Source organism: Chenopodium quinoa, unplaced genomic scaffold, assembly GCF_001683475.1.
Source record: "Chenopodium quinoa cultivar QQ74 unplaced genomic scaffold, ASM168347v1, whole genome shotgun sequence".
Classification (NCBI taxonomy): Eukaryota; Viridiplantae; Streptophyta; class Magnoliopsida; order Caryophyllales; family Amaranthaceae; genus Chenopodium; species Chenopodium quinoa.
Window position 1 is genome coordinate 2,796,038 of NW_018745024.1, and position 27,420 is coordinate 2,823,457.

General features: G+C 34.5%; 1 protein-coding gene across 2 annotated transcripts; it reads left to right on the forward strand.

The window, feature by feature from the left end:
* The first annotated feature begins 8,787 nt into the window (after window positions 1-8,787).
* LOC110708302 lies at window positions 8,788-18,875 on the forward strand. 2 transcript variants are annotated; one of them, XM_021886404.1, is made up of 13 exons: window positions 8,788-9,188; window positions 9,605-10,020; window positions 12,323-12,648; window positions 12,751-12,843; window positions 12,940-13,030; window positions 14,948-15,017; window positions 15,943-16,013; window positions 16,120-16,189; window positions 16,509-16,624; window positions 17,186-17,302; window positions 17,797-17,873; window positions 18,002-18,046; window positions 18,190-18,875. In XM_021886404.1, exons 2-13 carry the CDS (start codon window positions 9,694-9,696, stop codon window positions 18,575-18,577), a joined length of 1,791 nt encoding a protein of 596 aa, XP_021742096.1. In that variant the 5' UTR covers window positions 8,788-9,188; window positions 9,605-9,693; the 3' UTR covers window positions 18,578-18,875. The 2 variants fall into 2 exon arrangements, with proteins under 2 accessions (XP_021742096.1, XP_021742097.1); XM_021886405.1 differs by having other exon boundaries at window positions 9,608-10,020.
* Window positions 18,876-27,420: the final 8,545 nt, after the last annotated feature.

A 27,420-nucleotide genomic window follows, 5' to 3' on the forward strand; every position in this document is an offset into this window, starting at 1 on the left:
GGCATGATACTAACAAGATTAATAACAAACCCTAGCATGTCACTAAATAATAAATATCAAAGCTTTAACCCAACATGATACTAACATGAATATTAGGAAAAACAATAGGAAGCATCACAGGAATCATAATAAGCATATTTGATATTATAACCTTTACCCTAAACATGATACTAGGAATCATTGTTGTCATTCAAAACATCAAATTAAGGAAAACATCCTAACATGATACTAGGAATCAAAATAACAACCTAGACATGATTTCTATATCATAATATCAATAAAGCAATTAAAGCACTTACTTGGATGCCTCGTACCTCTTTCTAATAACAAAATACACGCGTTAGTAACTTCAAGGAAAATAATAATCAAACAATTAAATCAAATAATTGAAATAGATATTTGGGACCAAACCCTCAGAAATTAAAACCTTTCACGTCTAGGGCAAAGGCAACTTCGAACTTGGCTAGGTGTATCTAGATCTTGTGAATGCGGAATTTTGTATGAAAAAAGCTAGTTTAGAAAAGAGAGTGATAATCAAGAAATTCTTGATGAGAGTTAGTTAGAATTAGATGGAGAATTGGTGAGAAGAATTGATGACTTAAAACGGAGGTTTTAGGAGGCTATTTATAGAGAAAATCATCCGGATATGATAAAAAACGAATCAGAGTTTCGAAAAGAATAAAACACGACGCTGTCGCCAAACATACGCCTGTCGCCAGGCGACAGACATTTCGTACGGCGCTGCAATCAATTTTCCACGCGTTTTCTTATTTTGATAAAATTCAAGCGTACGAGAGGGCAAAACTGTATTTTCCTTAAAAACAATTCTTTTATTCCAATTAAAACTCTTAAAAGTCAATTTATCAATGCTAATTAAATTAGGATTCAAAAGAACTTTCTAGAAGATTATAGAAGACTATAACCAATCCTAATTACATTAGGAATGATAAATCATAATAGGTCCTCCTCAAGATTGGGCCGCATATAAGAATCAAACCGGGCCCAGTTTAGTAATTTGGCCATAACTTCCTCATTATTCATCGGAATTGGGCTTATAATATATCGTTGGAAAGCTCTTTTCAAACCCGACCCAACTACACTATTATTGGACCCTTGACATGGACCAAACTAAACTGGATTTACTGTTTTCATAAAATAGGTTTTCAAAATCAGAGAGAAAGAAAAGAAATAAAAACTATCCGCAACACTAGACTTTCCACACTTTCACTTCATTCGATTATGATTCGACGTGAAAGGTACTCATCCATGGGTTTGGTTTTGGGGAAACACAAATGGGTGTGTACAGAAGCCCCCACTTTGACTGAGTTTGGAGAAACGCAAGTTTCGAAAACAAAAGTCAAAGTAGCGATAGGGACGGAGAATGATTCAGAACGTTCTGCGATCCTAAATCACTCTTGTAACGTCGATTCCTGCAAACTAGAGTTAGTTTAAAACAGATAAGAGGGTTAAGAAACGCGTATCTTGCACCGTCGAGCAAACGTCTCCGAAGGTAACCGATTTGTTGATGCATCTGCTGTTGTGACAACTTTTCACAAGCTAGGGAACGCCATCCCGCTGTTTTGACGATCTTCCTCAAGCTAAGGGATACCGCCTGAAGACTGCTACGCCTGTAACTGCCTCCAATTTCCGCTGTGATAGTCTTCTGCAAGCCAGGGAATACTATCGAAGATTTCTTTGCCTGAAACAACCTTCTACCACCTTGTGACCATCTTCCGCAAGCCAGGAAATATGATCAAAGATTGCTCCGCCTGAAGCCATCCTCAGCTGTTGTGATACTTTGGGTGATGACAATCCTCTTTTCTTTGGGAATAGTTGCCAACATAACTCTTGTATGATGTATGACAATCCGATTTAGGGAAAGTTGTCAATGCTTCGTAACAATCCATCCTTATAAATGTTTCCACGATGAAGCGACAATTCATATCTCGGAAAATTTGCAAAAATCCAATTTTGGGAAAAGTTTCCAATGCTTCGTAACAATCTGTCATAAGAACTTTGCTACGATCGACAATCCACATCTTGGAATATAACTCTTGAAAGCAATCTACCTTGGAAATTTGCCAATGCCATGCGACAATCCTTTTAGGAAAATATTGCCACAATTGATAATCCGCGTCTTGGAACATTTGCAAAAAAGAGTCGACCGACAATCCACTTTGGGAAAATTTGCCACTTACTGAAATGAATGACAATCCACGTTGAGGAAACTTTGCCGAAATTTATGATGAATAGAGACCTACGACAATCCTTTGGGAAATTTTGCCATAGGGAACTGGGTGTATGACAATTCGATCTCAGAAAAATTGCCAAGGATGACAATCCAAACTTGGAAAAATTTTCCAAACAGAGAAGGAGCACGATGATCCACGCTTGGAAACTTTGCCAGAGATGACAATCCAAACTTGGAAAAATTATCGTATAAGTGCTTGCTGTGGAAGCGATGCGTTGGTGCTTGTAATGAGCCAATTCTTAGGCGCTTAAGCTAAGTGAGACGATCGTCGTCAGGTCAACCACTTACTGCAATTGTAATCGAGCCGACTACTAATCATGTCAATTTGCTTATAGGGGCTAACTGACGTACCAAGGTACCCGAAATTGCTGTAAGAGGTCCGCATAATCTAATATGGGGGACACGCATCGTGTCGCCATACTGGCACCTGTTGGAAGACTCTAGCGCCAAGGTTTTCTTCTGTCTCCAGGCGATAGCCTTATCATCTGGTGCTGGAGTCGGGTCTTCCCTATTTTTCTCTTGCTGCTGCTGTTGCTCGATTTTGCTCCAAACTTTGAACTTGGTCGTTTTCTTTCAACAAAATACGCTCAAATCTTTTGTAAATTAAAGATCTTCATCTCTAATTTTCTAACCTATGTAACTCCTCTCATCTTGGAAGGATCTCATGTGTCATATTCGCGGTTTTTGAGAAAAATAAGGGAATGTTCTTGCTTGTTGGGATGCACCTGCATTTATATTTTTTACTATAGGACTTTGCTTATCTTTTTTAGGGTTGACCTAAGACCTAAGACTTAGTGTTGCTTGACTCATTGACTTGACATGACTTTAGGTATGAGCTTGACTTAATGATGACTCACTTCGTGTGACTCGTGTGTGCATAGTGTTGACTCAATGTGATAACACGACATGACCCAATGTGTACATGACTCGTGTGTGCATTGTAATGTGATCGTGCGACTCGAAAAAGCAAAAAAGCAAAAAATTTCCGTCAATTTTGTGGAGGGTACCGACTTTCTTTCGAAAAAGAAAGACGCGAAAAAAGAAAGAAGCGAAGTTTTGAAGGTGCATGTTGAATGAGCTTAATCTAAATATATGCGTTTGATGCTGTCTCTTAAGGTGCAAAGGTTGATTCATACTAGGCTATCCTAGTTGACTTAATAATGAAAGTATGTAGGTAAATTAGGCACGGAGGCTAAGCACTTCATACTTCGTGATGCGATAACGATTATAAGTGATGAGTTATTTTGATATGAAAAGGCATGCTTCAACGTCGTGTTAAGATTTCATGACAAAGGGTTCCTAAGGGAGGTATATTTGGTCATGAATCTGGGATGTGTGTGATAGTTAGGCCGCAAGGGCTAAGTGTTATGGAAAAATATTATTTCAAGAAGAGCCAAATGATGGTGACTCTTTAGGCTAGGTAAGTTAATGATGCAGGGATCTATGTCAATAAAATTATTTAATATGAGTAAGATAATATGAAAGTTATGAGTATTCTATTGATACGCATAATTATACGTAAATGTCAATATCATGTATATATATATAGAATAGTTAAAAATAAAAAAGGAGTAAAAAGACAATTTTACCCTTATTTTTTTTTTCTTAAACCTGTTTAATATGTTTTGATTGCATTTAATTAAAACCTAACTAAATTATCCCTTATAATGATTCCCACAAAAAATAAAACCCCTCTGTTCCTCTCTCATCAACTCTTATTCATCTCCCAAGTCCCAACCAATTCATTCAATGAATTGCATTAAATGGTTCTCGAATATGTTGCCCAGAAATTCATTGAATTGGACAACTCTCCAGTTTTTCATAAAAAAACCCTTACCCCCCTTTCAATTTCCCTATTCTCTCTCATCTTCTCTTTCCTCTTCTACGTTTTATCTGTGAAACCCTAGCTCGTATTCCTCTATTTTCTCACTCGAAAAATGTCAAAAACCCTAGCATACGTTTTATCTGTATGCTTGTCTTGCTCTAACAAGTGCTATACAGACTTGTTGTTGAGGTAACAAGCTACAACATCTAACTGAAAACAAAGTATACCCTCTAATGGAATAGGTAGTCAAGCCTAATTTACTTTTGCATTCATTAGTTAATAAAAGGTTACATCTTAACAATCCCTAACCTAATCATTCATCACATGACTGCCTACAAATTGTTAAATGAAATTCTACCAAAATACACATAACCAAAGCATACAAAGCTAGAAGTAAAAACATTAGCTAATGGGAGTCAAAAACCATATGTGAGTCCTTCTTTTGTTATGTGTGGAAGTCATGTTGTTACTGAATGATTATGCTCTATCTTACCTAATCTGCATCCACCTTTGTCTCAATGTTGTCTGCATTCTATTGATTGATTGGAATGAAAAGTGTGTTGAGGGTCAACAACTTGTTGAATGAGTCTCCTTTCACATTCCGAAAATTCTGGAAGCAGTCCTAGGCTGTCCAACCTTTTCTTGCCCATATGTGGTGGATTGAAGTTGCCCCCCCTTGCTTTTCTAGGATCTTCTTCATTACACCTTGCAAAGTGATCCATGTGTACTTGTTGAGTATAGGGTCAAACCACTCAAAAGCCTCATACACTTTCTCTATTAACTCATTTGTTGTAGTGGGAAAGGACTGGTACTGCAGTGATTGAATGACCTTGAATAGACCAAGGTCTAGCACATTTAAATTTGGAGATTGCGCTGGTTGATAGACCATATGTATGTTAAACCCATCACTCGTGCAGGCTGCAATGAACTCCTCATCCATTGGAATATGATGTGGCCTTGCATTGTCCCTTTGAATGAAAATGTCTTTAGGAAGACTTGGATGTCATTGCCTTTTAATCGCTAGAATGATGTTGTTGAGTAGTATTTTCCTGATTTCTTCTTTGGTTACACTCTGCACAACCTTTGTTTCCATCACCCCTACATATCTGTTTTTTGCTTTTCTTCTTAGCCCTTTGCTGGTTGGTAAATGGGAAGATGCCATACTTTCCATCATGCAACATCTGCCCATTCATGTCATACAAGGGCTTACCAATCATAGCCATGAACATAGCCTTGATTTTGTATCTCTTGGATTGTTGACATCTGTAGGGGTTTTCTTCCTTAGGTAAAAGGTAGAACCTCCTTGTTTCAGGATTCGTATAGAACCACTTCTCATTTATGTGTATAACATGTTGCATATCCATGAAAGTAGGGTCCTCCACTGCTAGTATAGGGTGAATATGCCCCTATGCCCACTTCATTCTTGCCACTTTATGGTTTGATTTTAGTGTTGGATGGTTAGCTGATGTATGTATTTTGAATATGCTTTTTTCTTTAAGTTATGGAGAAACCCAAGACTTACTTTCAGAGTTGTTTCATATAACTCCTTTCTATGATCCTTTTGTACAAAGGCACTGACTGTAAGAACTCATCTGAAATGTCTCTTGGTTTGGGACCAGTCTTGCCAAGTTTCTTGCTTCTAACATCAATCACATTGCCCTGGCCTGTGCTATGCTTTGCTTTACAAATTGCCATACTCTCAATGATGTGCTTTTGTGAATGTCATATTTCCTTGCTGTTTGTGACAGAAAACCTCTTGTCAGTTCCCCTCCTTGCATGTTTTGAAGGAAATCATCTACATTTTTTTTACTGTTAGTTGCTTTTTGCTTGATGGTTGTTGTTCAACCTCTTCTTCAACCTCACTGCTGTCTGCATTCTCATCATATTCTTCCATACTTTCATCAACACTTTCATCCCCACTATTGTATTGATATTGCCCCTCATTTAACAGTTGGTCCACATCAAAAAATTCCTGCTAAAAATAATCTTCCATATTTCTTGTTGGTTGTTTTGATGTGTTGTGCAGATTGCAAGCAAGGTGATGAAGTTTTTTTTTTGGCTGCTGTCGTTTTTTGAAGAAGTGGTGATGAACGGAACCCAAATGCTGCCCTTAGTTTAGGACTAACTTCAGATTAGGCATTAAATATTTTGGACTAATTATGGTTGTAATTAATGGGTTTTCTTTTGAAGAAACTGAATTCTTAATTTGGTGCCCATGGTGGCTATGGTTTGTATTTAACGCACAATTAAAATTCTCTTTGCCTATTTATAAGAAGGCAAGTTTATGTTTAAATTGTATGAGAAATTTCAAGTGATATTTGAATTTGGATGTAAAATTGATTTGAATTGAAAATTTTGGTGGAAAAGTGAAATTTTGAAACTTTCACACCAAAATTTGAGAGGGAAAATAAATTCCCATTTCTTTGGATAGATTTCCAGCCAAAAGTTAAAAAAAAACCCACTTTCTCTCTCCACTTTCCCACTAAATTAAACCCACATGCAAAATAAATCAAAAGGGACCACTTTCTCTCTCCTACTTCCCTCTTTTTTTACAACTTAATTAAACCCACTCAAACATTATCAACCAACACTAAAAGTTTTGCCTAGGAGTCTATAAAAACCTCATTTGTCCCTATATGAATGTAATTTTAGTTTAATATTATATGCAAATTTTATGTGTAAGTTTTATAGGAAATAAAAGGTTTTAAAAAATTTAGTACCCTAATTTCTTTATTTAGGATAGTGAAGGCCTGTTCACTTCAGCTAAATTTCAGTTCATTTCCAATCAGTTCAGTTCAGTTTAGCTTCAATCAGTTCAGTTCAGTTCAGTTTAGCTTCAATCAGTTCAGTTCAGTTCAGTTCCTAATTTCCTTCTCTCATAAAATATTCATTTCATTTCTATTCAGTTCAATTTAGCTCCAATCAGTTCAGTTCAATTCAGTTCAACTCTGATTATTTCAGTTCAGTTCAGCTCAGTTCAGTAAATGTGCATGGCCAGAAAAAGGGCTAGAATATTTTTAATGACAATATGACATGATGGAGTGGAACTATATATGTTTTATTCTTTAATTAGTTATCTTTTGTCATTGTATATTATCTTTTCTCAACATATATCTTGTCAAGGATATTATTTTATCAGATATATTTCATTCTTTATTGATATATATATATATATATATATATATATATATATATATATATATATATATATATATATATATATATATATATTATGCGAAATATTTATAGAATATAGAAGGTATTAAATTATATTTGCTTTATTTAAGATAGCGGAAAAGAACAGGAAAATATTGCTTGTGAAGGTGACACGTGGACCTATTTTTCTGAATGTCCTCTGTTTTAGTATAGTTATTGATATTGATTGATTGATTGATGGATGGTTATTTATTGACATTGCCTCCAAACGTTAAACAACTCTACAAAACTACAAAAGTAAGCATTCTACATTTGTACATTAAGTTAAGTAAACCTTTTCATTGGGTGCATACACATACATACCATGACACCAATTTAAGAGGGCACCTTAGCTTCTTAGGTGTTGTTTGGTTCACTTGGGAATTAGAACTTCCCATGAATTGTAAATTTATGGGAATTAAATTCCTACAATCAAATTCATGGGAATTTATAAAAATTGTTTGGTTAACAATGAGGGAAGTAACTTCCATGGGAATTTCCACTTACCTAGGGGGAGTTAGGTAAGTAAGTTCCTACATTTTGTGGGAACTCAAAATTCCTAGGAAGTTCCACTTCCCCCATTTCACCAAATTATTGTCAACCAAACAACACACTAAAATTGCAATTCCTCATGTTTTTTTATGTCAAACAAACAACCCCTTAGAATATGATACTCCCTCCGTCCCTAAATTACATTCCTCTTTAGAAATTTACACGGGAATTAAGGAGGAAAGAATAAGACAAATAACAATAATTAGATAATGCAATGGGAAGTACAAAACATTAAATAATGTTTTTGAGTAAAACAAAGATAGGTTAGTGATTACTCATGACATGTCATCAATCCTTTGCAAAAAAAAAGACCAATCACAATGCTCCTAATTGAAAAATTTTAACCAATCATATTCATTGTAACTTGACACAAGGATTCTAAAAAATTAAAGGCTGAAAAAGTACATTAGCCAACCAAACATTAAAAGTGGAATGTAAATACATTCATTATACATTAAAATTACAACTGAAAAAGAGAGTGTATTTGGGATATTTAGAAAAAAGAAACTTATTAAAAATAGAAAGGTGAAATGTAATTTTGGAATACCCAAAATAGAAAGGAGGAATGTAATTTAGGGACGGAGGGAGTAATCAATTTTGTAAATAATTGGTCAATGATTGACATAAAATTCCTGTAATTAGGAAAAAAAAATCTCTATTATGAAGCATCAGAAGTCTCTAAAGTATCATTATTATCGTTAAATTACTAAAAGTATTGATAAAAATCTACTAGTACAAAATTTGACTGATTTTACTAAAGTAAATTAATTTTTTTTTTGACACAACTAAAGTACATTAATAATATCTCATCAGATTAAACTGTTTTTCTTAGTTTTCAATATCAAGTTAGAAGTTTCTCCCAAATTCCCAATACCATCATTATTCAAAGCAATTGACATTTGCCTAAACAGTAACCTTATTTAACAAATCAAGGAAAAGCATTAATTCCTCTATACACCATCTCAATCTCCCATTCTCATTTGTGCAATTTGAAAACTAGAAATGAAAAAAGTTAAGAACTTGTAGTTTAGTACCCTTATTTGAAAATGAGAATGATTCCCAGTCAAAGCTGCTGTTACCTTCAGCAGACAAACTTTGACAATGCGTTTTTTGTTTGATAAAAAATTATGCATGGTTGTTGAAACCTCTGACTTAGTTAAAAACTTTGACACTGTTGTTTTGGCGCCTACTACTAGCTCTTTCAAGGTGGGATCTTTTGGGTCTACGAATAACCCTTTTTTTACACTCCAATTTCCCTTTTGTTTGGGTTCTTTCCATTAAGAAAATCAACCAAATACCCCCTTATTCAAGCACTTTATTCTCCCTTTTTTCTCATCTGGGTACAGTGATTCTCTGTAATTTGAGGTAATTTTTGCTCTTTTTTGAATCTAGTGATAATTTAATCATATGGGTTTTGCTTATTTTATGAATTAATGGTGATTTATGTTCTTGAATTTATGTGGGTGCTTGTAATTTTATCTGGGTATTGATTAATTTGATCAGATTTTGCAAATTTTGAAGCTTAATTTTTATCTGAATCCCTAATTTACCTTTTATTTGATAGTTGATCTGTAGTTGGATTTTTTTTTAAATTTTTTTCCCTGTGTTTGAACTGATGTTGGTTTGTAGTATGATGTAGTATGATGTTAACTGATTAAGTATCTTTTTTGTGTTTATGTAAAGCTGTAATTATGTTGATTGGGATTAGGTGATATGGGTTTCAGTAATTATGTTGGCACAGTGATTCTTATGAGTTTATATGCTTTAATTGCTTTGTACAGCAGTCTGTTTATCTGGTTTAAGGAGTATGCTACAAGGTTAGGGTTGGAATTTTCGGGTTGGAGTGCCGGGCGTTTTGTGCTCGGATATTATGGGACAACTGTGTTCAAAGAGTTTGAGAATTGAGAAAGTGAATGTAGATGCTGATCCATATGCAGTGGGTGGGGGTGTTCAGTCCAGTAATTTGTGGACTTCTAGACAAGCTGATTTGGGTGTAGAATCGAAGCGTGGAAGCTTGGAAAAGCAGTTTCGTGATCAAGATGATCAGCAACCTGAGGAGCTTTACTCGAATCATGTTCGCTGCAATAATATTAGGGAGAGTGACCTTGATGATTATTACGATGGAATTCCTCGTGTTCCGACAGCGTTATCACATAAGTCAAGATCAATGAGGTCTACTCAAGCTGCTGTCGCAAAGGTTTGTTGATTTATCCATTTTCACTTGAACATGGCAAATAACCTGTTACTTAGGATTATAGGTTTTATTTATTGGTATGGATATATGACAGAGTAATTTGGTCAAAGTAATAGCTAAGATAATGGATATCACATTTCTTGAACCAGTTTTTGAAGAGGAGTCTTAAAGTATATCTTGATAATTTGCCTACATTTTTCCTTTATCTTGAACTAATTGTCTCAAATTTACTTTTTGTGGTCTTTGAGGTATATTTATTTTTTATTTTTTTTTTTACCTTTTGTAAATTAAACAATTTTATAGCCGAAACTAAAATAAGTATGCTTCATATATCCTAAATGTAAACTATGACCACAATAAGAATAATTGCACATCTTAGATTATTAAATTTTTTAAATTGCTTAAAGTTTACTAACTCTTGACTTTTGACTTTTCATTTGAGACATTCCATTCATGACTCTTGGAGTATGTTATAAGTTATCAAGACCCCTGCTCCTTTCTTCTAAATAAAATAAGTATAAAGGTTATAATTTTCGATAAGCTTTAGTTAGGCTTTTTTTTTTTTTTTTTTTGGTGTTTAGAGAGCTACAAGGGCGGGGTTGAGAATCGATCCCAGAACCTCCTAGAGGCTAGAATCAGGAAGGAAGCTCTAACCACTTGAGCTATCCCTCACTCTCATAAGCTTTAGTTAGTTTATGACAGGTCTTATAAGTTCATTCCAACTAAAAAAAAAGGGTTAAGATAGTAGCCAGTAGGCTCAGATAAATCAAATTTAGGAATTCTATTTTAAAATAACATAGCCTAATAGATGTTTTATGAGCTTTGACTTGAGAATTTCCATCTGAAAAATGAATTTTAGGCAGAGATAGTATCTTCTCTTTAAATATACTTTGTATTTGAAGTATATTGTGATTATTTATTTATTTAGTTTTTATAATCTTTGTGCCTTGTTTGATGTGCTTTTACTTAATGCTAATTTCTTTGGCCTCTTTTTTATTTTATTTTAATTTTACTTTTTGGCGATTGGACCTTGAACGGAGGATTTTTATTTCAAAACTGATCTATGAATTACTTGAGGCAAAAGAGGAAGAAGATGCTTGCTATATTCTGATATGAATTTATTTGGGGGTGTTACTGATGTATTTTGTTAGGCTGTCAGCGTGTGAATTTATTGGCAAATAGAATCATCTTCTCCATCACAAGTTTTTGCACACATGTGGAGGAATCAAATTATATACAACTAGTACTTGCACTGTTTCAAAATTTGGGAATTTTACACTGTAACATATGAACTATGGAGCTTTATGTAGAAAAGAAAAAGGTCCATTGACTTCTACCCTTGCGGCCTTGCATCAAATATTGAATTAATTGGTCATAATAAGGGAAAAAAATGGCAACATTGAAAATATTTCAGTTATTGATAATTGGCTTTTGGCTTTGCAAATTAACTTACTTTATTGATAAAATAAAGCATATTTCGTATATCCTTTTCATTTAAAAGTAGAGGAAGTGAATGCTAATTATCCAAAAAATATCTTGAAAAAAATTGCAAACTTGAAACTTCTGACTTAATTAACTGCAACTGAAATATGACAGTCCAGGGAAAGTATATAAATAGATAAAAAATAAAAAAATAAAAAAATCTAAACGAGAAGCCAGATCCTTATAAATAGTACATACCTATGAGTTGAAACAAGTGAATTGAGATACACAATGGATTTAGACGCCTTTATTTTTTATTGTGATATTGTAATGTGCACTGTTTCCTACATTGTATTTTGTCATTTGGACTATAATCCGCACTTAAATCTTCATTGGGCTAAATCAAGCTCATGTGAAAAGAGAGTTTGACCACATACAAGCCAACAAGGTTCCATACTAAAATCAATTGGTAATATTTGGAGTAGCCACTAGACTTATAAATTTGTCTTTCTCCCTATTATTCTATGACATGGAACAAGAGTCCTGACTCACATGTGGGTTATATTTTAGCAATATGATTTTGCTACTTATACTATGTTAATTTATAAAAGCCTTCTGCAATACCCTTCTCTTTTACTACTATATCTTTTCCAATAGATTTAGTCTTTTGTAGGTTGACTCTTATTTCTGCTTGTTTAATTCTTATCTGGGTTGGAAAGGTTATAATCCTGATATGCGTATGATTTGACATCTCTGCTTGGGGCTGTTTTAAAGCTTTTGGTTATTAGCGCTTATTGATTGTTGTCTTTTATTAATAGTTGTCAATGTAATCTACAACTTGTTTCCTTACCTTAAACATACTTTATAATCTTGTACATTTCAGGTGTCTGAAGTGAGCGTACGTTTAGGCAGGGCTGGCACCATGGGGCTTGAGAAGGCTGTTGAGGTCTTAGATGTGCTTGGTAGTAGTGTCACTGACTTGAACTCAAGAAGTGGATTTGCTTCAGGAGTTATATCAAGAGGAACTAAAATCTCTATTTTAGCTTTTGAAGTTGCGAATACCATCATGAAGGGTGCTTGTCTTATGCATTCCCTGTCAGAGTCGCGTATTTGCCAATTAAAAGAAGAGGTTCTTCATTCAGAAGCTGTACAAAAATTAGTGTCCAAAGATATGGATGAACTCCTGAGTATTGTTGCTAGTGACAAGAGGTAGTAGTTATAATCTTAAATGATGCCTTTGCAATTGATTCATATTTTCGCCTTTCATTCTATATTCACTCTTTTGAACATATGTTGTTTAATTTCTGATAGGGAAGAACTAGCTATATTTTCAGGAGAAGTCATCCGCTTTGGGAATCGCTGTAAAGACCCTCAATGGCATAACTTGGATCGTTACTTTTTGAAGTAATAGCAATAGCATGAACGTTAGTATTTTCTGTTAATAAATTTGTTACAATATGTTTCTCATGTTTGTTGCTTTATGCTCATTTTTGATCCCAGACAAAGCCGAGAAGTTGGCCCTCGTAAGCAACTGAAGGAGGATGCAGAGTCAGTGACGCAGCAATTGTTAATTTTGGTTCAGTATACCGCTGTAAGTACAGCATGCTTTCGGTATTTAATCTGGGGATTTATTGTTGTTTGGGAGCTTATAAAGATCCAAGTTGGCATAAAACATATTTTTGGTTAAAGATGCTGAACATGCTAAAATGCTTTATGTGAGAAGAAACTGGAATGGAATCTAATGCTTCATATCAGCTCCTTGACCTGCAGAATATTAAGAATTCCGCTCTTTAAATAGTAGAGGCTTGTCTGTTTCCCCTATATATCAGACTTAAATTAGTGAACATTTTACCAGGAGATGGCAGTGGGTAGTTGTGAGTCATATCAGGCCCATGTGCCTAGCAGGCTAAGTTTGCTCCAGCCCATGTGCTAAATAATTGTTTTGAAGTATTTGCCAAAAAAAAAACCTTGTATGTTTCATTTTAACTAATTTAACTTAGTAGATTTGACTTATTTATTGATTAAAATATCTTTCGAATTACAAATAACTAGTTATTTGATTTTCTAAACTTTTGTTATAGTGACTTAATGTGATAGTACTCTGTCATTGAAAAAGTAGTAAGTATTTGTAATAAAATTATAATATGATTGAAATAATAGAATTTAAGTAAATAATAAAATGTTAATGTAATTGAAAATGTAATTTCAATGTATGGGCAATTTTTGTGCTCCCAGCCTCCCATTTGTGCCATTTTCTGAAAACCTCGGCTCAGGCACGGGCCACATCTTCATGTCTTTTTTTGAGTTGTTCCTGGCTTGTGCATACCCAATGCTTCATATAGGTCTGACTCCTGTCCATCTAATTCTACCTATATCTCGAGATGAATATAAATCTTACAAAACCATGCAATTATTCTTAAATTGCTGAAGGATGTACTTAAATGCAGCACAACTACATTTTGTTATGTTTACCAAATTTCTTTTCAATTTTTTTTTTTCCTTTTATAATTGATATTATGCTAGGTATTACTAAATAACTGCCACGTATTGGTTCTAGCATCCAAAGATTGCTTACTTAGACTGTTAATTCTTGTAAAGATATTATATTTGCAATATGTAATACTTCATAGAAAACAGCTAGATGTGTAACCTTGACCATTTATTTGTTTAGAAATAATGATTATTAACAACATGAAAAACAATACTCCTATTTCCCCATATTAAAGTCTTATATCCCATTTGCACATGTTTTTAGGAGAGCTAAAATTGTGGTATTTGGTTGATTAAGAGTTAATGAAAAGTAGTAGATATTTCCTCCATTGCTTTTTAATCACAAAGTTTGGAATTTTACACTATTCACACACTCCTTTGACCGACTTATCCATTTTTATGCTTGGAAAAATATGGGCATGTTGGATCTTGTTTGATTCGTCTGGATATATATTTCCAAAATATCAACTTTTTATAAATTCTACTAAAATAAAATTAAAGATATTAATGAAATATAATGTGCTTTGACAAGTGTGAAATTCCCAATGTTGGAATTAATAAAGGATGGAGGAAGTACACTTTAAATTTTTTCGATAGGGGTGAGATAAAGTGGGGAACCATTTACCTGGGAGAGATAAATGAAGAATCAAAAAATGAAACCAAACCAATATTTGATTGAAATGGGACTTTATAGAGACTTATATATTTGGGTGAAATGAGACTTTTATTAGGGATGGTGAGAGTACCTGATCAAGTTGGAATAGAGAGAGTCAAAAGGAAAGTTTAAGGTGGTGTACACAAAATCAAGTATGGGCGGAGCCGCGGAGGGAGTCAATTTTAATGTTTAAGTGAAATCATCTAGTATAACAAAGTCTTGTCCCTTGGGTTTAGGGCATTGGTTCCGAGAGTGGATCGTAGAATCTTTGTGAAAAAACTTTATTTTCCGAACTTAATTTCTCAAAAAAAGGTTATATATGTTCTTTTTTATTATGCAAACCTTTTAATTTCTGGATTACAGGAGCTATACCATGAGTTGCATGCTTTGCATAGATTTGAGCAAGACTTCCAAGGGAAATGCAGGGTAGAGGGTAAGTATGACCATCTTTTTCATTAAGCTAACATATCTTTATTATTTAAGCTTCTGTTTCCCATGTTATAATCATTTAGCCAAAAATCCAAACACATGATGAGTTTATTTTAAATTTGACTAATGTTTTTTTTGAGAATTCTTTGATCTTGTTGATGCTGTGAATGTAAAATCGTCAATGAAAATGTAAAGCCCTTAGATCTAGCTCATCTAGTCAACCTAGCTTATTCTAGGCCACTAATATTAGCATGCTTCTCAAGTGTGGGATAAAAATTATGGAATTCTTATGCTTTGCCGTAGGAGAATTACTAACTATGATACTGTTTCAGAGTGCTGTAAGAATCTGTCCCTCAATTGGCCAGTTCTTTGGGTAATTGACTAATTGATTGTAGTTACCCCTGAAAATTTTCTTGAATAAAATTAAAACTAGGTTGATATTAGTGAACTGGTGAGGATTTCTTTGAATTTGAAATAGAATTTGGAATTTTTTTTTTCCAAAAAGAATGTCTGAAGTTGATTAGCATATGATTTCAACACCTTTGGCATGTGTGTATAGGAGAAACTCTCTTATCCTTTCTTTCGTGATTCATCATTTCTATTGCTCCCTCAATTGAACGTATAGTTCAAGATTCATGAACATAAAATATATTTACAACTTTTGAACTATATTTTCATCTGGAGACTAGGATGTGATCATGGTCTCAAGTCCATCATATAATATTTGTTGTAACAGTCTCTTTATTTTAGCTCTGATTCTTTACTTTTATAGCATTGAAGTTTGCCTGCCTGTATTTCAACAAAGAAAAAAAAAAAATTAAAAAATTAAAAAAAAATAAAAAATCTGATGGCTGTCAACATTGCCTTTACAATTTATGAAACTGCACTCTTCTTGCATAGCTGACAAGCTTTGCAATTTTTGCATGAAGAACTTAAAAAGCAGAAGAAATTAGTCAAGAAATTAAAGAAAAGATCACTTTGGAGCAGAAGTTTGGAAGAGGTATCATATCTGCTATAAATTTAGACATGTGAAAATATTGCTCCGTTGTTTCTGCAATCAGTGGATAGTTTGTACTGATTTCTAAGAAATACACGTGTTATTGCAGATAATGGAGAAGCTCGTTGACGTTGTCCTTTTTCTGCATACGGAAATTCGTAATAACTTTGATAATGATGGTATGTTACATATAATATTGACCTAATGCTTTAATGTATAAATACCTCTCACTTCTTCCAAAAAAAAAAAAAAAAAACCTCTCACAGAAAGAAAAAAAAAATGATGTAACATGTAAGACTATAAGAGGGGTAAGAATATGGTGATAGGTGTTTGTAAAAGTGCAATAACATAGAAGTGGGGTAGAAGCTGGCACTGTTTTGACCGTGTACTGCTGGAAAGCACCTACAGATTTTAAATTACTTAAGCTTGTAAGGATTCTTTATTTTCATTTTTTTTTATGACTTAACTAAAATTTCCCATGTAATTATGCATTCCAAGGGCAACCTGAAGATGCTGTAGAAAAAGTTGAAGATCCTGTAGGCAAATCCCAACGGCTCGGACCAGCTGGTCTTGCTCTGCATTATGCAAACATTATATTGCAAATTGATGGAATTGTGAGTCTTAAATTTATCTCTAGTATTCATTTACAGACTACATATATATAAAGTGCTAAACAAGTACTCCTTTTATTAATAAAGTGCTTCATATATCTTTGTTTGAATTTACCTAAAATGATATTTGACTCTTTGGATGGGTAAAGAATGCATCTATATATAGGTATATTCCCCCCCTAGAATAATTGTTCATTAAGAAGAAAGAAAGAATCTTGTTCCTAAAGGACTAGGAGTCTAGAAATGCTGCTGTAATAAGAGAAAGAAAGGTTTCAAAAATAATGAGCAAATTGGTGCAAGAAAGCTCCCTATGAATAATTAATATTTATAACTGGTTCCTTATAAGCTTCTCAATCGATTCTATAGTTATTGGCAACTAATGGAAGCAGGATATTTGTTATCTAAACCTTATCGAATAGTAGTGTCATCTTCTAATTTTTGAGAATAATCCATTATAATCCACTAAAAGGGCTCTATGTGCTCATGATACCTTACAACATGTTCAGTTCCTCCAAAATCATTCTGTGTTCTCTGAGAAATTTGAGTTTCTTATTATGTTCTCAGGTGGGTAGATCAAGTTCCATGCCTGCTAATGCTCGGGAATCGTTGTACCAAAGCCTTCCGCCAAGTATAAAATCATCTTTGCGCTCCAAGCTGCAATCATTTCATGTTAAAGAAGAGGTTTAATTATTATTTTTTTTAATTTTAAATTTCATGGAATGAATCATCAACTGTTAATTTAAGTTTGATTTTACAATGCTTAGCTTCTCTTTGACTATAAGCTATCTTCACGTAGGAATAACTTATTACACAGGGTATAATTATTCTTACAATGGTATGCACTTTGCAAGTTCATAACATAAACTTATAACCCTTTCCGCTGCAGCTAATAAAAGGTGACCTGACTTGACAAGTCAACCCTAAGATTATTGAAAAATAGCCAAAAAGATGACCTGACATGACAAGGCAAACTTGTAACATTTGCATACGATGTGGATATTGTTAAAATTTTGTTTCATAATTTACCTGGCCTCTACAATTTGAATGACAAATATATAAATGTTTTATATCTAATCCTTGAAGATAAATGATGCATTTTCTTTCGCAGTAATATTTTTTTTTTTATTTTTTTTTTTTTGTCATTGGTCGTATGACTCCATTTTTCTAATGTGCAGCTCAGTTTGCCAGATATTAAAGCTGAAATGGAGAAAACGTTAGAGTGGCTTGTTCCAATTGCTTCCAGCACTGTCAAGTGAGATGACCTTTCTTCCAGTAGTTTACCTTTCTTTTGATGACTCTTAAGTCTTAATTGTGTTATTATTTGGCTTTATCCTTCTAACGCCTTTTTCATTTTTTTTTTTTTGACTTGATTGCAATCAGGTCCCATCATGGTTTTGGTTGGGTTGGTGAATGGGCAAATTCTGGGTAATTTGATTGCTTATTTTCTTTATTTTGATAGCTTCTAATAGTATAGTCCACTGCTCCACTCCTATCTTATTAGGAAATTTCTATTCACTTCTTAAAGTTGTTACAATTGTTTGATAGATAGTAGAAATATACATTTGCAGGTTTGAGGCAAGTGATACATCTGCTGAAAAAGCTGATGTGATCCGCATTGAGACACTGTATCATGCTGATAAAGCGAAGACGGAAGCTTACATTACTGATCAATTGGTTTGGCTTCATCATTTGGTTTCCCAATCAAGAATATCGAGCATAAATTTCAGTATCAAGTCAGTTTCAAAACCCCCTGTTCCTTTACCCCCACGAAGAAAGCAGCAGGCCTCTGAAGTGGCAACTTGCAATGAACTATCTAATGTACCGACTGCAGAAGAGCATCAAATATTGAACGTCAATGATGTAGAGAATCAAACACCCGAATTCAGCAAGAGTCTGGATCCTGATGCTGTTATAGGACAGGTGGATATAATCAACCAAGTGAGTGTCAAAGGTTAATTAAATTAATACGCGTCGTTTTGATCTGGTTAGCCGATTTTACATAATGCAATTTGGTACTGTAACTGATGACAAAATTCCTTATAGAGTTCACGCGTGGTTGAGGAGCTAGTATAGTTATAATGTTGTATACTGTGTTTTTGAGAAGATGAAGCTAGTGGTAGTATTTATGGTCTTATATAGAGCACAAAGATGGTATTCATTTTCTTTGCTATCAGATGTAAAGTTGCATATCTTACATTACATTAGAAATGATAAATCAGTTGAGATCTTCCTGAAAGGTGCTCTTCGGTTCCAAGTTCTCTAACTTGTTTCCTTTTTGATAAATTTGCACCCTCAATCGTGACACTAAATTCGATCAAGATGAATAAGGATCCATTGCATCAATAACTAATGGAGATGAGACAAGTTTGGATTATTATTAAGGTTCAATTTGCTTTTACATTACATTAAACTTTCAAAACGCGCGCGCGCGCACACACACACATATATATATATATACCGTGTATATATATACACACACACACCTATTCAAAAAAAAAAAAATACACACTTATTGTAGGCGTCGTTTGAAGTGCGCCTATGTTAAAGCATGTGTGAATATGTCCGACAATCATAGGAAGTGAGAATTGACATTACCATTAGGGACAAAGCAAAGTAGGGAGCCGCCAACAAGTTTTTTAAGGAACTTGTAAACCGTTCACGGATCATAAAAGGCAACCACAATAAAGGGACAACGATAGGCAACAACGATTGACCCGTGAAGGTTACACCCCATTCATAATCCATGAGATTACTAACTCCATATGGTTCGGAACCACGAAAGGAGGATCGGGGATGATGGTACGAAGTGAGTCATGGAGTCACATTCGCCCGTATTGGCCTCTACTCGATTCTTATAGTGAAAAGTGATTCCTGCGATCTCAAAGGCATACAAACAAAAATTCAATTTGCTCCAAACTATTATTAAGCTAAATTGGTTTAATATTAATGCACCCACATAATTCTAAAATATTTGTGATCACTTGAATTAATTAACAGGATTAAAAAGGAACCTAAACCGGTTGTCCAAATTATCTTATTAGTCGTGATTTTCAATTACATATTCCCTTTAAACATGCAATATGGTGATCATAAAAATAATAGAATAAACATTAATATTGGAAGCAATTTAACAATAATATCATTAGTCAAATCAAATATAAAATAACCCTAATCATGATACTAGCAATATTAAAATAAAATTAGAGTAATTAAATTAATTAATTACTCACATTCCGCGCGTTCCTTTAAATTGCTACATCATGAATAAACTGTTAGTAACTTCAATAAAAATATAAATCAAATGGAAATTAAATTAAAGTAGAGTTTATTTGGTCCAAACCCTCAGTCAATTATACCTTTCACGCCTTGGTTTAAGGACGGAACCTCGGGTTTAGTATAGACTCTTTGGAGTGCTTAAGGGAAGAATGGTGTAATTAGGAATATAGGTTTAAGGCTTAGAATATGAGAGAGAGAGAGAGAGAGAGAGAGAGAAGAAGAATGATTTTTGGTGTCAAAGAGAGAAAGAGAGAAGGATTTGATCATCAAGCTTGTTGATGATTGAAAAAAGGGGTGATATGACCTCTATTTATTGGGAAAAAAGAGGGTCGAAGAATCAAGGAAAGATCGAGTTCGAATCGGATTAAAACTCTTGCGATAGACAGCAGTTTTTGCGGTAGACAGCAGAAATCGGAATAAGATGAATAAGATATCGTTGGAAAGCTATTGAAGTCTACTTTCTAACCCAATTGGAATCAGATTAAAATATTTTACAAAATAAAAGATATGACCGAAATAGTGAGACGGTGTCAGTTTTGGATAGAGTTTGATATTTTAATCATATATTTTCCGTTATAGCTCGGAATTAATATTATAATATATCATTGGAAAGATAATTTCAAGGGATATCCAACCATATAAAATTTGGATAAAAACTATGAGGCACGAAAATAATATCTGTCTATCTTTGAACGTCTTTCAATTCAAATAAAATTAGGATTTTCAAAAAAGAAGTTTTATTCAATTTCAAACTCTTTAATCTTATCTTTTCAAAATGGATAATTAAGATCTTTTAGAAACTTATAGAAGATTCCAATTAATCCTAATTGGTTTAAGAATTGGATTTAATAATTTGGACCCTCCACATGATCATTGGGTCGTAGGTAAGGTGGGCTTAGGTTCGGTTTAGGCTTAGTTTAATATTTTGGCCATAACTTATTCGTTATAACTCGGATTTGGGCATATAATATATCGTTGGAAATCTCTTTTCAAACCCCATCCAATTATTAAATCATTGGACCTAGATTATGAGCCAAAATAAACTGGATTAAACGTTTTTATAAAAAGGACACGAAATGAATGATTTTAAAGGCACGAAATGAATTATTTTGGGTTTAAAGGAACGAAAAGAGGAAAATAAGTTATGGTTTGGGCAAATGGGATAGAAGTTGGGTTGGTTTATGAAATGAAAATATGGATGTAAGCACTCTAAGAATTAAATACTCAACCCGACCAATAATGGCGGTGAAAGGTTGTTCATCATCGGGTTTGGTTTTGGGGAGACATTTTTAGGTGTCTACAGAAGCCCCCACTTTGACTGAGTTTGTAGAAACGTTAGTTTCGAAAATGATTGTTAAAGTAGCCGATAGGGACGGAGAATGATTTAAGACATTCTGCGATCCTAAATCACTCTGTATACGTCGATACCTGCAGAAAAATGTTAGTTCTACAGATAAAAAAGTAAAGGGATAGAATGCTTATCTGACACCAGTGTATCGGTGACAAATGAGTTTGGTATTTTCCTATGCTTGAAGGAATCCACCAGATGTCGTTTGTTGAAATGTTTTCCATGCTTTAGGAAAGCTGACAGATGAGTTTGGTAACTTTCTAAGCCTGAAGAAACCTACCGAATGACACTTTCCATGCTTGAGGAAAGTCGACATATGATTTTGGTGTTTTTCTATGCTTGAAGAAATCCACCTATAATGCTTTCCATGCTTGAGGAAAGCCGACAAAGGAATTTGGCGGTTTTCTATGCTTGAAGAAATCCACTTGATAATACTTTCCATGCTTGAGGAAAGTCGACAGATGATGAGGTTGCAAGTCTCTGTGTATCGAGAACCTTGCGTCATGAAATAATGGTGGTTCGATTGTACCCGAACGTGGGCTATAGATGGTTCGCTTGTCCCCGAACGTGGGTTGTAGATGGTCCGTTTGTCCCCGGACGCGGGATGTAGATGGTCCGCTTGTCCCCGGACGTGGGCTGTAAATGGTCCGCTTGTCCCCGGACGTGGGCTGTAGATGGTCCGCTTGTCCCCGGACGTGGGCTGTAGATGGTCCGCTTGTCCCCGGTCGTGCGCTTGTCCCCGGACGTGGGCTGTAAATGGTCCGCTTGTCCCCGGAAGTGGGTTGTAGATGGTCCGCTTGTCCCCGGACGTGGGCTGTAGGCCTGTAGATGGTCCGCTTGTCCCCGGACGTGGGCTGTAGTTGGTTCGCTTGTCCCCGAACATGGGCTATAGATGAGACCTGCAAAAATAAATTTGCCAATGGGCTCGTATATATTGTGATTGACTTGACCACTGACTTGACCAAGTTTGACTTGATGTGACATGACATGTGTATGACTTGTGAGTGTGTGTGTGTGTATATGTGTGTGTGTAGACACAAACAAACGAAGATGCAAAAGCAAAAATTTTCCGTCAATTTTTGTCATGAGTGGAGGATACTGACTTTCTCCCGAAAAAGAAAGATGTGAAAACTGAACTTTTATTTTCGAACTTCCCTCGATGAGAAAATTTTGAAAAAGTTTTTTTAAACTTCCCCAAAAGAAAAGACGCGGAAAAAAGGAAAGAAGTTTTGAACTTCCTCGTTGAGCAAGACGAAATGAATCGTATGGATTGAATTGCTTGTCCTGAAAATAATGTATGCATGATGCATGTTCTTAGGCCAGGAGGCTAAAGACAATTACATCATGTGACACGATAGATGAATGAACTTAAGTCATGGAGCTAAGCATCATATATGGTGTAAAGAAGCGATCTTGAACGTCACTTAGGTCTGGAAGCTAAGCATGTATATAGATGAAGTGATTATGAACGTTGCTTAGGTCAAGGAGCTAAGAACGATATGCTTTGTATTATTACAAATCATTGATATAGAAATGTTACTCAACACATTATGTGATGCATGAAACAATGAACATTGCTCAGGTCAAGAAGCTAAGCAATTATACAATGTTTCTTCTGATGAATGTTGTCTTGAAAGATGATGAAGCATGCGCGGTAGGGAAACAAGATTTCATGATAAAGGGTTCCTAAGGAAAAGATGATATGAATATGTATGTGTGAAAGTGATACTAAGGTGAGGCTGCAAAGGTTATGGTGATGGAAACATATGTGTGAAGAGTCAAAGATAATGACTCTTTAGGCTGGGTAAGCTAATGTGATGTGGGTTCAAGCCCCCAAGTCTAGCTCTAAATGGGTAGGGATAAGCATTGGATATTCTTTGACTCGATCAAGCATGGGTATGAATATAAATGTGAATATGAATGTGAATGTGGCCGCACCTCGATATGAGGTTGCCTACGTATCCGTTAGGAATCAGGCCAACGTAGCTCTAACCGAACTTTGCACAAGTGTGTGTACACCTCAAAGAGGTCTTTCAAGGGTTGTAATGTGGTTAAGCTGAAGGTTTAAGGAAGAAAGGGGTAAAAGGCTCAAGACCCGAGAGAAGCCCCCAAGATATGCAATTATGTATTAGACTTTGCAAGTTTTATTTTCATTTTTTTTTTGAATTTCTTTTTTTTTTTCTTTTATTCTTTTGAATCAATGTAGGCAATCTCAGATCATGCGGTCCATCACTCACTTAGCATTCATGTTTCTCAGGCACGGTACCAAGCACTCGATGAGAGACGCAATTTGAGACGTGTTCATATCAAAGACATTGGAACACTTGCCTTTAGACATTGTTTTATTGTTGCTTTGCTGCTTTTTTTTTATTTTTTTTTTTACTTGCTTTTTGAATGTTATACAATTACACATCTTCCAATCCCAGGGTTAAGTGAATATGGGTTAAAGAAATGAAGGCCAAACGTTAGACGAGACTCAAAGTGGTTGATGAAGAAATGGAATGTGATTGAACGGTTAACAGGGAATGACAGGGTTGCAAAGGTGCCTCAAGTCATTGGTGTACCTTGTGTTCAGTTCGGCAATTTTTTTTTATTTTTGCGCATGACATGATCGAATGTAAAGGAAAGAAATGCTCATTGATGGAACATGGCATATAGACATAAGGATAAGGAGAACCTATGCTAGACTTATTAGGGGAAAAGTTATGAAACGAAAGAAGAAAAAAAATAATGAAATCTTGTGTAGAGACTTGTCTTGTGCCTCGTCTTCATGGTTGCTTATGAATTATTTGTTACCTCCAAGAGGAACAAGAATTTTGTTATTGCTGATGCTTTGATTGGAAGAAAAGAAGGAAGGAATGACGTTCCCCTTATTCTTCCAACTCTTAACTAGTGATTCTTGAACTCGAGTATTATAGAACAAAATGAGCTCACTTAATGCTTTGATTCAATACTCAGATTGAAAAGGAAGAGTGTATGAAAAATTTTTGAAACTGATGGGAAATACTCCACTCATTCCTATTGCGACAGAAAACGACGCATGCATGGTCCTAGTATCAATTACTCAAAGACAAAGTGTATGCAATGACTCAACATGTGAGATTAGGTGAGTTTATTAAGACTCGTGGTATGATCGCATTACTAGACATGAGGACGTTGTGAAAAACAAAGGACCCAATGGCTAAATAGCACGGAAGACTAAAAGACAAACTAACTTGATTAATTTTGTCCAATTTTAATGTTTATGCTATTTACTAGGTGAAAACGGTTCATTGGCAATCGTTAGTCATAAATAAGATCAACCACAATCAAATACAAAGGACACATGTTAAGGTTAGCACAAAAATCGATCACAAGAAACTAGGAAAAGGACTAGAATTCTAGAAGAGTTAAGACTCTTGGGTATAAAAAATAAAGTAAAAATAAAAATCTATAATCCTATTTTATACGATTTGACACGGATTGAAGGACCGGGTAAGACTAGCTTGACACGTTTTTTTTTTAAAAAAAATTAAATAAAAATAAAAAAAAAGTAACGATAAAAAGACATCTAAACTGGACAGGCTTTAGTATATCGGTTATAAATTTTGATCTGTGACTCTGATTTGGACGAAACCAACTCTAAATCAAAGATAAAACTTTGGGCTATAGATCCATAGGTGGCACGACACGTAACTCTTTCTAGAACTCCTGCTATGACCAAAACAAGTTGACACTTGTGCAGTATACGGGAATAAAAATCCAGGTGACTCAAAAAATTCCAAAAAAAAAAAAATCTATGGCTCGACTCTAATAATAAAAAAAAGGGTTTGATAAGAGAAAAAAATAATAATTAAAAAAAGTTCAATAAAAAAATTCACACATAAGCATATCGTCACGCGTGATGCAATGAAATTCGCAACCTAGAGTCAAGTTCTATGTTCGACTATGGTCAAGCTTTTGGGTGTCAAAGGGTACCATGGTTAAGAGTTTGGACGCGTTAGCAAGGCAACCTCCCTTGAGGGTGTATGCCAACGGGCGGCTCCGCGAGTTCGTGATGAAATCGAACTCGACTCCATGGTTTGGGTGGATTTAAAAACTCGGATGAACCCTTATTGCCATGAGCGTTTTTGGGTTGATAGAGTTTAAATCTCCCGGGCTAGCCACATACATAGAACACGTACTATTGTGGCAAAATAGGTAACCTAAATAGCATATGCATATGTGACAATGCCAATTAAATCGCAGGAATAAAATTCAAGAATCTTTCAAGTCTCATCCACTCATCTCAATTAAATATCGATCACTCAAATCGATAAATAACCAAGAATCTTCCCCAGTGGAGTCGCCAAATTGTAGGCCTCGTTTGAAGTGCGCCTACGTTAAAGCATGTGTGAATATGCTTGACAATCATAGGAAGTGAGAATTGACATTACCATTAGGGACAAAGCAAAGTACGGAGCCGCCAACAAGTTTTTTAAGGAACTTGTAAACCGTTCACGGATCATAAAAGGCAACCACGATAAAGGGACAACGATAGGCAACAACGATTGACCCGTGAAGGTTACACCCCATTCATAATCCATGAGATTACTAACTTCATATGGTTCGGAACCACGAAAGGAGGATCGGGGATGATGGTACGAAGTGAGTCATGGAGTCACATTCGCCCGTATTGGCCTCTACTCGATTCTTATAGTGAAAAGTGATTCCTGCGATCTCAAAGGCATACAAACAAAAATTCAATTTGCTCCAAACTATTATTAAGATAAATTGGTTTAATATTAATGCAATACATAATTCTAAAATATTTGTGATCACTTGAATTAATTAACAGGATTAAAAAGGAACCTAAACCGGTTGTCCAAATTATCTTATTAGTCGTGATTTTCAATTACATATTCCCTTTAAACATGCAATATGGTGATCATAAAAATAATAGAATAAACATTAATATTGGAAGCAATTTAACAATAATATCATTAGTCAAATCAAATATAAAATAACCCTAATCATGATACTAGCAATATTAAAATAAAATTAGAGTAATTAAATTAATTAATTACTCACATTCCGCGCGTTCCTTTAAATTGCTACATCATGAATAAACTGTTAGTAACTTTAATAAAAATATAAATCAAATGGAAATTAAATTAAAGTAGAGTTTATTTGGTCCAAACCCTCAGTCATTTTATAGCTTTCACCCCTTGGTTTAAGGACGGAACCTCGGGTTTAGTATAGACTCCTTGGAGTGCTTAAGGGAAGAATGGTGTAATTAGGAATATAGGTTTAAGGCTTAGAATATGAGAGAGAGAGAGAAGAAGAAGAATGATTTTTGGTGTCAAAGAGAGAAAAAGAGAAGGATTTGATCATCAAGCTTGTTGATGATTGAAAAAAAGGGTGATATGACCTCTATTTATAGGGAAAAAAGAGGGTCGAAGAATCAAGGAAAGATCGAGTTCGAATCGGATTAAAACTCTTGCGATAGACAGCAGTTTTTGAGATTTTTGTTTTTATCATATCTTTTGATCCAGAAATCGGAATAAGATGAATAAGATATCGTTGGAAAGCTATTGAAGTCTACTTTCTAACCCAATTGGAATCAGATTAAAATATTTTTTAAAATAAAAGATATGGCCGAAATAGTGAGACGGTGTCAGTTTTGGATAGAGTTTGATATTTTATTCATATCTTTTCCGTTACAATTGGTCTTGTATGGACCCGGTCAACAATAAATTATTGTAGAACCAAAATTTAACACTTTCAAATAATATAATCACATTCTAGATGATATAATCATTTTTTTACACGATAAAACTATCTTTTTGTGAGTCATATTTTGAATTATATAATCTCATATTAAACCATTTAATGAGATTATATAATTATCTTTAGGATGATAAAATTTAAAAAATATATTTTGAATGATGTAATTTACTATTTGATTCTTTTTATAATGATAAATTTATTTTTTGAGTGATACATTTACATAATAGCTTCAGGATGATATAATCACTTTTGTAGTAATATAATCACATTTCGTATGATATAATCACATTCGTATGGTATACTAGAAGGTTGGGTCTACAATAAGTTATTGTAGACCGGGTCTATTCTAGTCTTTATTTTTCCGTTATAGCTCGGAATTGATATTATAATATATCATTGGAAAGATAATTTCAAGGGCTATCCAACC